The sequence below is a fragment of the Neofelis nebulosa genome, chromosome X, assembly GCF_028018385.1.
Source record: "Neofelis nebulosa isolate mNeoNeb1 chromosome X, mNeoNeb1.pri, whole genome shotgun sequence".
Classification (NCBI taxonomy): Eukaryota; Metazoa; Chordata; class Mammalia; order Carnivora; family Felidae; genus Neofelis; species Neofelis nebulosa.
The window spans coordinates 28,167,528-28,181,064 of NC_080800.1; the positions used below are offsets into that span (position 1 = coordinate 28,167,528).

General features: G+C 36.7%; 1 protein-coding gene across 18 annotated transcripts in view; it reads right to left on the reverse strand.

Moving 5' to 3' along the window:
* Positions 1 to 13,537, reverse strand: part of DMD (dystrophin) — a 2,138,536-nt gene that overhangs the window by 1,236,274 nt on the left and 888,725 nt on the right. For 16 of the 18 annotated variants that reach the window (XM_058713880.1, XM_058713888.1, XM_058713887.1 and 13 more), the window contains one exon: positions 8,503 to 8,664. In XM_058713880.1, coding sequence (XP_058569863.1) covers positions 8,503 to 8,664 — 162 coding nt within the window. Of the gene's footprint in view, positions 1 to 8,502; positions 8,665 to 8,769; positions 8,973 to 13,537 lie in introns of those variants that run through there. The other 2 variants (XM_058713895.1, XM_058713896.1) reach the window with 2 other exon arrangements.

Sequence of the window (13,537 nt, forward strand, 5' to 3'; positions counted from 1 at the left end):
GAGCCCGACACGGGGCTTGAACCCACGAACCGTAAGCTCATGACCTGAGTCAAAGTCGGACATTCAAACAACTGAGCCACCCAGGCACTCCAGTAATGGCAAACATTTTAATATCACTGAGATAAATTTAGCTATTAACTTAGTTCAATTGTAAGTACTTTGTGGAGCTCTATGTTAAGAAATTTAAGAAAATGGCTGACGACCATTTTCTTCCACCCCTCTCCTACTACTCTGATAGGAAGGGGAAAGGAGTGGTATGAAGAGAACACTCCATTTGAATGGGTTCAAAACATTTTGCTTGACATAGGAGTCATGTGGCATAGTAACAAATTTCTGGAAAAGCAGGTTTCTGTGTTTGTTAAATTTTGCTTAAGCTTTTCAAATATAAAAGGTCGACCATAAATCTCTGGAAGAGAAAAACAACATGCAAATTTTTCTAAGTAAATTTGAGAACCTTTTAAAACCCAAAACTTGAATACTCGTGGAGTGATCATTCCTTACAATACATCTGAGAAATAATGCTGTTCATAGTTATAATAATGGCAATGGCAATAGAACAGTCCGTTATAAATATACATTTTCAAGCAATTATGGTTACTTTTCAAATTAGGGAAGTGAAGAAACAAAACTTTGGGGGAAATCTGAAATACTACATAGAAATTTGGGGAAGTATAGTGGCTATATGTCTTTGCCTGATAGAAAACTAATTATCAAAGTAAAGGAAGGAGATCTGAGCTAAAGTCCCAGCTTCAGTGAAAATGCTTTAGAAATGACATCCATTAAATGTACTTGCCTATGAACAACTGAAACATTATAATATTACTATGTAAAATCTCATAGTGGACACAAGAATAAATAAATATCCACCCTTTAAGTCAATTCCAGGTTACTTCACAAAATTCCTCACATTTAATCCTTTACTATGCATGAAAACAATGGATTAAAAAAGTTGAGGGGTGGCTCAGTCAGTTGAACATCAAACTCTTGATTTTGGCTCAGGTCATGATCTCATTGTTCCTTTGAGCCCCTCATTGGGCTCTGTGCTGACAGCATGGGAGCCTGCTGGGGATTCTCTGTTTCCCTTTGTGTCACTACCCCGCTCCGTCTGTCTGCCTGTCTGTCTGCCTGTCTGTCTGTCTGTCTGTCTCTCTATCAATAAATACACTTGAAAAGAAAGTTGACAGTAAACTGAACTTGTTTTTTTTTTAAATATGCTATTTGCAATATTGTCTATTAAACAGTCTCTTTTAAAATCAACTTTATTGGGGTGCCAGGGTGGCTCAGTTGGATAAGTGTACAACTCTTGATTTTGACTCAGGTAATGATGTCACACTTCATGATTGCAAGCACTGTGTCCATGAGTTTGAGTCCTGCACGAAGCCCTGGCCGTGCAGAGCCTGCTTGGCATTCTCCCTCCCTCCCTCTCTCTCTGCCCCTCCCCTGCTCTCTCTCTCAAAATAAATATACGTTAAAAAAATTTAAAAAAAAAAAAATTTTTTTTTAACGTATATTTATTTTTGAGACAGAGAGAGACAGAGCATGAACAGGGGAGGGGCAGAGAGAGAGGGAGACACAGAATCTGAAACAGGCTCCAGGCTCTGAGCTGTCAGCACAGAGCCCGACGCGGGGCTCGAACTCATGGACCGTGAGATCATGACCTGAGCCGAAGTCGGTCGCTTAACCGACCGAGCCACCCAGGCGCCCCAAAAAATAAAAATAAATAAAGTCAACTTCATTGAGGTACAGTTTATGTACCACAGAATTCAACAAATGCAAAGTCAGCATATTTTAAATTTACAGTTTTGAAACCACTGCCACCATTTGATTTGTAGATTTCTATAGCTCCCTCAAATGATCCCATGTGTCCATTTTCAACAACTCCTTATCCCCATCCCCATCCCCAGCTTCAATCAATCATCATGCCTGTTCAAATATTCCCTTAAACCTAAATATTTGACTTATCTACCTCATTAAAATATTGTAATCATAAAATAACACAATGCAGATGCTTTGAAAACAGTCGTCATTCACATGGTACAGTCCTTTAAAGGACTGGACTAGTACATGGAAAGGCTGGGCTATGTACTTTCCGCTCATCGTTCCTTCTCACGTGAAAAATGGTATTCAGTACTACTTAAAATATTTTCAAACTGTTCCAAAGTTCCAAACCTTGGCAGAATTATAAAACACTGTGACAAGATGTTATGAGGATACCTACTAAGTCCCATTTTAAAAATGGTTCTTGAGGATTATAGTAAACATGTCTGGTCACCAATTCTTTGATTTTCATCTTTCTTTTCTGCTATCTTATGGCAAGATGGCAAAATCCATTTTAGGCTTGTCTCCTTTTTTTTTTTTAAAAAAAAAAACCAGTTCTTGGCACATTTATCTGGCACATATTTAGTGACTAAATGTGGTACAACTTTCAGGAATTGAATAAATTCACCAAATATTTATTGAGGACCTGCTAGGTAGTCCTGATCTCTTATAAGCTGACCTTTGGTAGGTAGTGAATTGAGGTTGACAGGGAAAACAACAATGAAACTAATTAAAAAATAAACAAGGAGTTTCAGACGGTCATAAATGCCACAAAGAAAATAAAACCTTGGGTGTGTATACAAAGCCAAGTGTTATCTTGGTGTGCATTTCAGGTTTATAACTTCTCTGTAGGTTAGTTTTGGAATAAATATCTATTTGTATAAGAAAAAAAAAAGAAAAAAATGCTTGAATCTAAATTGCCTTAAAATATTCTGAGTACTGCAAGAATCTCCACTGTGACCATAGCCAGATGCAGCTCCCTTCACCTTTGTGTTTAGAATGTGTAGATTTTCACAACAGGATGCTGTAATTTAACTGCAGACTTAAGATGTATACTTTTGAGTTTATAATATGAAAGATGTCCATTTCTTTACCACTATACATCCTGTGAGGACATGATACCATGTAATTTTTCCAAGTACAGTCTATGATGGGTAGCACGTTTCATTTATTTATTTATTTATTTATTTATTTATTTATTTATTTTAGCGTTTTTTTTTTTTTTTTTTTTTGAGAGACAGAGAGAGAGAGAGAAAGGCAGACAGAGCGTGGGTAGGGGAGGGGCAGAGAGACAGGGAGACAGAATCTGAAGCAGGCTCCAGGCTCTGTGCTGACAGCACAGAGCCCGATGCGGGGCTCAAACTCACAAACTGTGAGATCATGACCTGAGCTGAAGTCGGAGGCTCAACTGACTATGCTACCTAGGCGCCCCAAAGGTAGCAACTTTCTAATCTGGTGCACCCTCTGCAACTCTTGCTTGCAATTATTTTCCACACTGTTAAATATATCAAAATAATAACAGTCATTCTAAATGGGGGAATCATCAGGTCTATACAGTAACACGCATAGGGAGCAGTGCAATGTTAGAGCACATTCGAAATTAATTGTGTTGTGTGTGCCATCATAATTCTACTGCTTGGTGAAAAGAAACTATTTCTGCTATGCCTATGTGGGGTTTACCATTGGAACCCAAATGTCTGTAATACATCTGCATATTCTTCTTCTATGGTTAAATTACTTCATCATCACATAAATCCGGAATGAATTCTGCTGTGAGGATTTAGACGGTCTAATCCATAAATCAGGGAAGTAGGCTGCAGAGTTAAACTGTTGTGAGTCGTTTGGCACTCAAATGTGCTTATTTACATTGTAAAAGTCTTTTTTATTCTAGAATGAAATCATAAGCTTAATCTGATAGACCAAAATCCGTACTTAGATCTTTATTTTTTAAGCCATTGATTTTGATGGTTTGGGATGCTGACATTTAAATATGGTCAAACATATTTAAACTAAGTTATAAAATTTAGTTTCAGTAAACACAGGAAGACCTCACTTAGGAATTATTTTGATGTGCACCTAATGCAGTCAGCTTAAATTCGCAGCTTTCTTTTTTTTTTTTTCTTTTGACATATTCTTTTGGGTTTTTTTTTTTTAATATTGAATTTATTGTCAAATTGGTTCCCATACAACACCCAGTGCTCAAAAGAAGATCCTTCTTTTGTATTTGTCGATGCTAAGTTTTAGCCACATTGTTGATGGGATAGAACAAGAGATGGAATGAAGAAATCTGGTCTACAGTGAACCTGGAATACTCAAAAGTCCTATCATGACAAGTGAAATATAGGAGCGCTTTTCTATGGTGATTATGAGGTCCTCTCCTTTGATGATAACTTGCTTCTTCAACTGCTTTAAATTTTTTTCTCTCTACTCATGCACTGCTAAGCAGCCCCACTGCTTCTTGTGGTAATCTTAGTGATACCGTAATATTCTCTCTCAAGTGCACATCATCAACACTCAATGATATAGAGCATTTCAACAGCTACCAATGGTGGATTTTTCGCAGGTACTGCAGAATCAAGATAATGAAATTACTGGAATAGGAAAGAAAAAAATGCTGACAGAAATGTCTTCGTAATTTTACAAATTACAGATATTAAAGTGGTTATTTAGACAGGACTATCATGGCTCCTACAATAATTTAGAGGCACATCCAAGCTAATTGGCACATTAACATATGCAGAATTAGGGGGAGCGGGTAAGAAAGCAAGAAAACCAAGTCAAATTCATTTTCAAACATCCTTGTTGAAAATTCTATTCATCTGAATTAATTCATTTCTGCAGGAATTCTCAGCTGTGTTTTCTACTTTCATCCCATTACCAAAAGAGTAAGGGCACAATCAAAATTGAAGAAAGTCACCCCAACTCCCTCCCATTGAAATCCTGACAATGCCATACATGTGAACGACAAGGAGTGAGTACTCAGACATGTGATGTGAAGAAAAGACTGTGGGGCAACTCAGCCATTACCAAGAATGAACTCTCCAAAGCTGTTCTCAACCTTTGCTACATGTGAAAATACCCTGGAGAATTTCCAATAATTCTCATGACTGAGTCCACACAGAAATTCTGACATGATTGGCCGAGGGCACCCCCTGGGAACTTCGATTTTTCTTCCAGATCTTAGGTGCTAAAACTAAACGTCCATGTTTTGGTAAGTTCTGCAGGAAAATTAAGGAGTAAATAACTATATTCGTGGTATGTGTTTCTTTGCAGTTAGATAATTTAATGATTTTATTCTGCAAAATTACAAAGCTGTTTTGAGGAAATTCTCCGTGGTTTTTATATTTTAATCATACTATTTTTGAAATAGTTCTTTAAGTTTCTGATTTATGTATCTAGAAGATAAACTTGTGTATCTAGAAGAGCTCTCCCCATTTGCTTTATTCTATTTGAATCAATAAGATGTCACCTTAATTTTGTACTTGAATAAAGATCTCTCTTTAAATGGCCTGGCATTGGGGCTTTGATGCTGTGGTCAAACTATTCAAGATTTTGGTGTGTTTACGTGTGATTGTCTGAAAAGAAATGCTCAGGTCACTGTAAGCTCCGATATCCTTGCAGTATGTAGTCTTATTGTCTAAATGGTTAAGCTTTACTCATGTGAGCTCATGCCAGTAAATAAAACAGTATATATTTTTAATCAGATTTAGAATCAGAAGGCTCAATTCTATAATCATGACAGATAACTGGTCAATGAACACGCTGAGGCAGGGCGGGGGGCTCATTTCTGCCTTATACTTACAAATGCAAATGGAATGCAAGGACCTATTCTGATCTATATCTACCTTTATAAATAGTAAGAGTATATATGAAGAGTTACAAAGTATACACATTGCATGGATGTCCTTAATACCAGGAATTTGTTATACCTGAGAATCTTAATCTTAAAAGGCAGAAAAAGAAGGCTTGAAGAACAGATTTAAATTTGATAGCAAAACTATCACTGCACCACACGGTGGAGTCAGACATCCACAAATCTAAGTGGCCAGTGTGTGACAGGAAATCAGAGCACATTATTTAAGATGACTAAATACGGTAATGCTATTCCTTTTGTCTGGCTTCTCAGTGATATACTAAAACAAGTACTGATTCCTGAAATGGGAAAGCTAAGTCCACTGAATCTTTTATTTTTTTTTAATTTTTCAATGTTTATTTATTTTTGAGAGAGAAAGAGAGAGAGCACCAGCAAGGGCAGAGAGAGAGGGAGACACAGAATCCAAAGCAGGATCCAGGCTCTGACCTGGCAGTACAGAGCCTCATGCAGGGCTCGAACCCACGAACTGCGAGATTATGACCTGGGCTGAAGTCGGATGCTTACCTGACTGAGCCACCCAGGCGCCCCCCACCCCTGATGGAATCTTTTAATTAGCAATGAAGTCTGATGAAAATTTAAAGAGACAAATTGTTTTGCATTAATACAAACCATTAAAATTAGCCCCCATGATATACACTCAAAAAAAAATGTCATTTTGGTGGCATTCTTAGTGGCTTCTTTGTCTGACAAACTCTGCTTATGTTCTTACTTCACAGACAACCTCTTTACTTTCTACTTGTTTCTTTGAAGAGAGTTTCAAATCAAGCTTCAGGAAATGCAATCCTTGAAGTAAATCTGAGTACCTGATAACTCTGTTCCAGAAAACAATTCACTAGCTGTCATCTTAAAAGAATATCTTGGAGAAGAATGTTTCAATAGCTTTCAGGAGGCTTGCATTTTCCAATATTATATATTACCAGTGGCGGAATTCAAAGTCGAGAATTATCTCGAAAACGCCCGTGCAACCAGAAATTCATGGAAAACAGATTTGAGCTTGTTAGTGCTCTAAAATCCCTTTTCTCAAGTAGATTTGAAATTTCTTAGTTAACATGTGTGCTGTTATTTCCAAGTACTTCAAACTGTGATAATTAAAAACATTTTTGCTACAGCTTTTTTAGTGGAGAAAACCAAACACTTTCTATTATGGTATTAAAAACTAGTATGTTATATTCATGTTTATGGAATCCTGGATTTATATCTAAGTTAGAATACTCAGGATCCACAGTCTTTTCAACGAAACGATTTGTTTTTTTTTTTTCCTAAAAGCTCCCATTTGTTTCTAAAACAATAACAGCTATTGCTTGTTTCAAATTTGCTACTCATACGTCCATTCTGTAAGCCTTAAAAAACTATATATTTTATAGTACAAATGTTCACTTTTAATATTTATTATTTATACTGTTCAAATTTTCCCTTAATTATATTCAGAAATTTATGAGCAGTCTTTAATCAAACATTCCTCCAAGTTTATGACACTAAATTAAAAAAAGAATGGATTCTATTCTGCTTTTAGTTTATAATCATGTAGTCCTTCCCAACTCAGTCATTTATGTCATTCCTGACATGCATTTTTCTATAGCCTGCCTATAAAATTTTCTATGTGACTCACGAGGATTCTGCCAACAGGATTCCCCCAAACCACATCTTCTTCATCCCCTGTTGCAATGAGGAACCCCTCTGCCCTGGGCTTGGTAACTCTATCGAAACCACCTATACTCTGCCCTGTGTTCTCAGGGACTTCTTTGGTCAGAATTTGACAATATGGTAAAGTGTCCCATGCTACTGTGTACAATGATGCTCTGGACACCAATTTAACTATGACTCAGTGCACTGTAATTGCACTGTAACCATGACCTATAAATCCAAGAGTTAATCCAAAAATTCATTTTAAAATGAAAACACTCGGGCATCTCCACCAGTTAGTGCGAAGAGGGCCTTTGGGATGGGTATATAACCTTCTAATGCCCCTCATATCATAACATACTTCTCTGAGTCATCCTCGGCTGTTAGGTTCATAATATGTACCTAAGATCTGAAAAGTACCTACATTACTATCAGAAAATATCAAAGATACTGAAATAATACCTACCATACTTTACATAGGTTGAAATGTTATTTAAAAATAGAATTGCAGCTTTTAAAAAATACTTTCCACGATAAAAGTTAATTGAGGTATAGCTTAAATTTATAAAGTATAAAGGGATCTTAGATTGATTTCCATTACTGTTTTAACTCTCATTCTAGAAAATCTGGCTTGGAACAGTTCGGATTGAACAGAGTGGGATGTGTGAGTACATGTGAGTGTATATGGTATGATTATTAGTAATTAAATGCAAATTTATATCTCAAACATTTTGCTGTTAACTACTTGCAATACATTAAGTGTAGAATATAGAGATCCTATAAATTATGATTCCAAGATAACAGAGATGAGCTGATAATAAAATATTTGAGACTGAATTTTTTGAGGCTCTGTTTTTAGTGGTACCACTAAAACTAATTTGTTTACAATTTACATTCCTAAGGCTTCCCTCTAGCTTTAGTCTGAAAATACTGAGAAACAGCAGACTTCCATATGACATTTCCCTATCTTTTAAGTATCTCTGTTTTAAATTCTGCCACCATATATTTTCAAAAATAAAGCTGAGTACTAACCTAGAGCTCTCTTTTCCCCGTGCCTCCAGATACTCAAATCAGCCAATGAAATAACCCTCCGTACAATGAGCCGCATAAATTTTAACTCAGAAATTCAGCAATGTCCTGTTCAGATAATACACCCAATAACAGTAGCTCATTCCCAGTCTACTTGCCTGGGCTTCCTGAGGCATCTGAGCTGCGTCCACTTTGTCAGCAATATAAGCTGCCAACTGCTTGTCAATGGATGAGAGGGACTCCTGAATTAAGTGCAAGGATTTTTCGATCTCCTGGGCAGACTGGATACTCTGTTCAAGCAACTTTTGCCTCCTCACAGCCTAAAGAAAATAAGTGAGAATGAATCAGTGAAATTTTTACTCGCGGTAGTTTTTCTGCAACCCCGCTGCAACGTAAATGAAGATTCTAGATTCTTCCACCATCACCTTTTTGTAAGATAGATTCCGCAGCTTCCTGCCACTCATTCAGCTCTGCTTACACAAATAAGAGTAAGAATGAGAAAAAAAAAAAAAAAGGAATTAGCACACAGAACTACAGGATCAGGAATATACGCAGGACAAAACCACAGAATTATGCACATCAAGGAAAGAGGGTGGAAAAAACATTAGTGAAAGCATCTTGGACACTGCAATCTGTCGTTCTCAGACCGAATGTTCCTCCTGATCTCATTATATAGTTCAAGAGATTTGGTTTACTTAGAATAGGGTCATCGTCATCACAATCCAATTCAAGATGGATAATCCACTTCCACCAGTGAGACACATAGACAATCTGTTCAGAATCAGCTCCTTTTCAAAAGGAGAATTTCACATCATCATCTGGTTATGGATTTATTTTAAATATGACTTGTACCCGTCTTCCATGGGCTTTTTCCGCCATGTTTTTTTTCACAATTTGGATTATGGAAATAACTTGCACAACTGGATCTGTGTTACTGCTGAGGCGGAACAAATAAGTAATCCTAATATAGCCACAATTAATCTTGATTGTTACTATAGGTATGATTAAGATATTTAACATTTTCCAAATATAAATAGCAATGCTGAACAGATTGCACAGTCTCCCTTCAAGGATCTGTTCACCTTTAAAAGAAGAGTTCTAAAAGTAAGGAATGGGACAAGGAATTTAATGAGAATTCCTTAAGTTATGCATCATACCAAGTATTTTTCTAACACGATGTGTACACATGATTACCTGGTACAAGAGAACTATCCTTCCCACACACCATGAATGGGGTTTTAAAAATGTCCCTGCTTCTGATGAATACAGCCTAATATATAGACTTGTCAAATCACTACCCTGTACACCTGAAACTAATGTAACATTGTGTGTCAACTATACTTCAAAAAAAATATGTAAAGGAAAAAAGAATACATACATTGGCTCTGAAGCTTAAAATGTATTAGAGATACCATTATTCTTTAAGGAGGCCAACTGGGAAAACATTGTTACTCAACTGTGAATAAGGCTAAGAGGTCTGGACCAAGGTCTTGCACTGCAGCAGGAGTGGGAAGACATTGTCAGTATTTCTATCGGTACAGGAAATCTTCAGGATTTTGCCCCTGGCTTTCCTTTTTTCTCATTCCACCCACAGCTTTAGTTGCACTGAGCCCTCTTAACGCTCCCATCTCTCAACACTATGTCTCCAGTCCAGATCTCTCCCTCGATCTCCGCATGTGCATATGCGATACCCTACCTGACATCTCTACGTGGACATCCCACAGCAGCCAAAACAGCAGCAGGACCAAATATCGGCATCTTCTGCGTCCCCTTCTCACCTACTTCTCACCTCTCCAACTTGTTTTTGCTCTCCCTCTGTACTTTTTTCCCTATTTCAGTGACTTACAATTATTCATTGCCTTTATTAGGCTTAATTCTGAATATTCCCTCTTCTTTTATCATGCCGTTCACCGTTGTGTGTTTAATCAATCAATTCCCAAACCTTTCTTCTACCTCTTAATACTTTCTGATTCTATCCTTTTCTTCCACCCCCTGCCCCACCCCAACACCACTGTCATTACTCTAGTTGAGGTCATTATCACCTCTTGCCTCAAAAACAGTACATGCTTTTCGCTGGTATCCTATCCTATCATTACCCATCTGCAATGTACCTATGGTGTGTTCTTTCTAAAATGCAATCATGGTTCTCTGCTTAAAATCCCCTAGGGAGTAATCATTTTCCTGAGGATCAATGCAATACTCCTTAATACGGCTTTAAAGTTCCTTCATAGTCCCTGCTGGTGTCTTCTACTTTTTGCTCAAGCTACAGAGAAATTTTACTTTTCATTCCTGAACATGCACGATGTCCCTCTTGATACTTGGCCCTAAACATACTACTCTTCTTTCCTCAAACAACTCCACCCTAACTTCTTTTTATTGGCTAATTCACCTTTATCCTTTAACTATTACCTTGGAAATGTGGACATCTCCCCCACCAGGTGGCTGTCCCTGACACCCTATGCTCTCCGTTATACTCTGTATTGCTGGCTCAGCATGTATCACACAACGTTGTAATTTCCCATTAATTTTTTTTGCCTCTACTTCAGACTTGAAGTACCAATGCGATTAGAGACTGTGGGTGCCTTGTTCATTGCTCAATACCAGTTCCTAAAAAAAGATGAATACTTTTGTTCATGACTGAATGAATGGTGTAACAAAGCTTTTTGATAGGGAAAACAGAGAAGAGTTCAAATAGTTGAAAAATGGATTTACAAAAGAAATTGGGGAACAGGTCGCCACCAGACAGAAATGTTGTCTGTAGAAAAGTTCTTCCAGTTTTGTTGTTTTGTTTTGTTTTGTTTTGTTTTGTTTTGGTGTGTGTGTGTGTGTGTGTGTGTGTGTGTGTGTGTGTGTGTGTATGTGTGTGTGTTGGAATTAAAAGTATCAGAATACACCATTATTTAAAGAAAACTTTAATCTACTTCTATTAAAATACTTCATCCAAATCAGTGACCAAGATCTTGCCCTGTAGTCTATTTCAAATATTGTTTCCCCTTTCTTTAGTCAAAACTTCAACTAGAAGTTACATCAAATCAAAATTCAGTTAACAGTGCTCATGGCTATAATCAGAACTGTCTGTATTGTACAAGAGAATGTCTGTAGCCTAGCCAGGCTTTCTGCAGAGAAATGGATCCCTAATGATAAAGTTTCACCACTGTGACAGGTGGCTGGAGAAAGCTTCCAATCACAGCACACAGTAACTGCCTACTCAGGCATTGTTTAAGTCTCATCCTTTATCCGTCTGAAGGCAAAAACAACCTACTGTCCTGTGCTTTAAGATAATAGGATATAATACAGCATAATGTTAAACAACATGTCTAGCCCCAAAATTATATTTAGAAATCTAACCTCTTCTAGTCAGGAGATTCTATGGATTGAAAGAAATAAAATGACCTAAGAGATGATAGCAGAAGTGTTGATCTTAGGTAGGTTGGTTGTTTGCCTGGCCTGGCAGTCAGTAAGAGAGACTGATTTACATGGATTCTTTGATTTTCTGAGAGAGAGAAAGACCTGATGTCAATCTAAGCTTATAGAATTCTTTGAACTAATGATGGCATAAGCTGCCTTCTATTTCTAAACATCTTGTTGGTCAAACCCTGATGGGATGCCAGGCCTGTGGATTGTCTAGGACCCTCCGGCCACTCGATCTGTACTGTCTCACTGATTGGAGCTGGTAGGAAGATCTGAACCATAATCATTTTTTTGTTGCTGGTCCAGAATATGGCTCAACTACTGTTTTAAAATGTTGTATCATGTCTTCAGCTAATCCTCTCAGCAGTAAGAGGAATCGTATAGATGAACACAAGTAGCAAGTATGAGGAGAGTCAGAAACACACCGAAAGGTTGGAAATCAACGGCAAAAATATAAAAGTACAAAAGTGAATCATAATGATGGTTAGGTACCGAAGAAAAAAAACATAACAAAATTTTCTTTTGGTTTTCAGAAAAATCCAAGGAAAACGTATTTAAACTAATCAATATACGTGAAAATATATTATTATTATTTCTTCAAAGTTTTCTGGAGTATAAAATCAAAAGCTGACTAATTTTTGTTGGCAACAGAAAGTTGTCTCCACAGTGAATTGTTTTTTACGTTCATATTCTGTTTTAAGTAATAACCTTTGTGCTTCAATACTACAAACACTTAAATCAGAGAATGACATGGCTAAGAAATTGGAGAAATGAATTTTTCATTCTGGAAGAATAAATTTCTCAAGTGCAATAAAAAGTGGAAATTTGAACCAAAATAAAGAAAGGTATTTAAAATATGAATGCAGGCTTAAATATAGTGAAACACATTACACACATTATCCCAATAGCTTTCTACAAATCATCACTCATTTAAGGAACTATATGTCCTGATATACTTATTAAAGTTGCTATACAACACAGTAATTTTTATTTCATTTAGTAAATAACAGACTTGACTGCAAGTCACTTGCAACTGCAACTGCAAATAAGTTGACTTGACTGCAAATAAGTTATGAATATGGGTGTTTTTCCTATTAAAATAAGAACTTCTGAGAAAATTATAAAGATTTATTTCCCTTATAGTTAAGCTTTCTAGCCAGCAGCAAATGCTTATTAAGCACATAATATGTTGCAGAAGTGAATTTTACAGATAGTTTCTCACGATAGGAGATAACAACCAAATGAGAAAAAAATCTAGGAGAATGCAAGGATGAAACATTTTTTAGCCAAAAAAAGAAACAAGAAAAACAATCTACATGATAGGAATTAAAAAGTGTCGGAAAAGTGTTTTTGTCCAAAATTCCCTATCCTATACTGATGCAATTCTCTTGGTTGCATACTCCACCAATTTAAAAAAAATATATGTATGGATTACAAAAAAAGTTGCTAGAAGAGAAATTCCCAAGAAATTTAATTCATTTTGTAGCATGAGTTAATTTGAGGCCACAAAAATAATTTCCTTTCAGGATCTGTGGGATATGGGTTTGGGAAGGGGAGAGATTTTGTCATTATTTTGTTTCTTCTTTTATGAGTGTGTTATTGTTTTACCTGATTTGCTTTTGTTTTTGTTTTTGTTTTTGGCAGAAAACTGGGGAATAATTTTTGATGCCTGGGTATGATTGTGGGGGACCTACTGGGCAGAGGAGGTTTTCATGAGGAAGCTGTTTGTTGTGGAACCCCTTGTGGAGGGGTACAAGAGTGATATAAGTCTTGAGGAAAGGA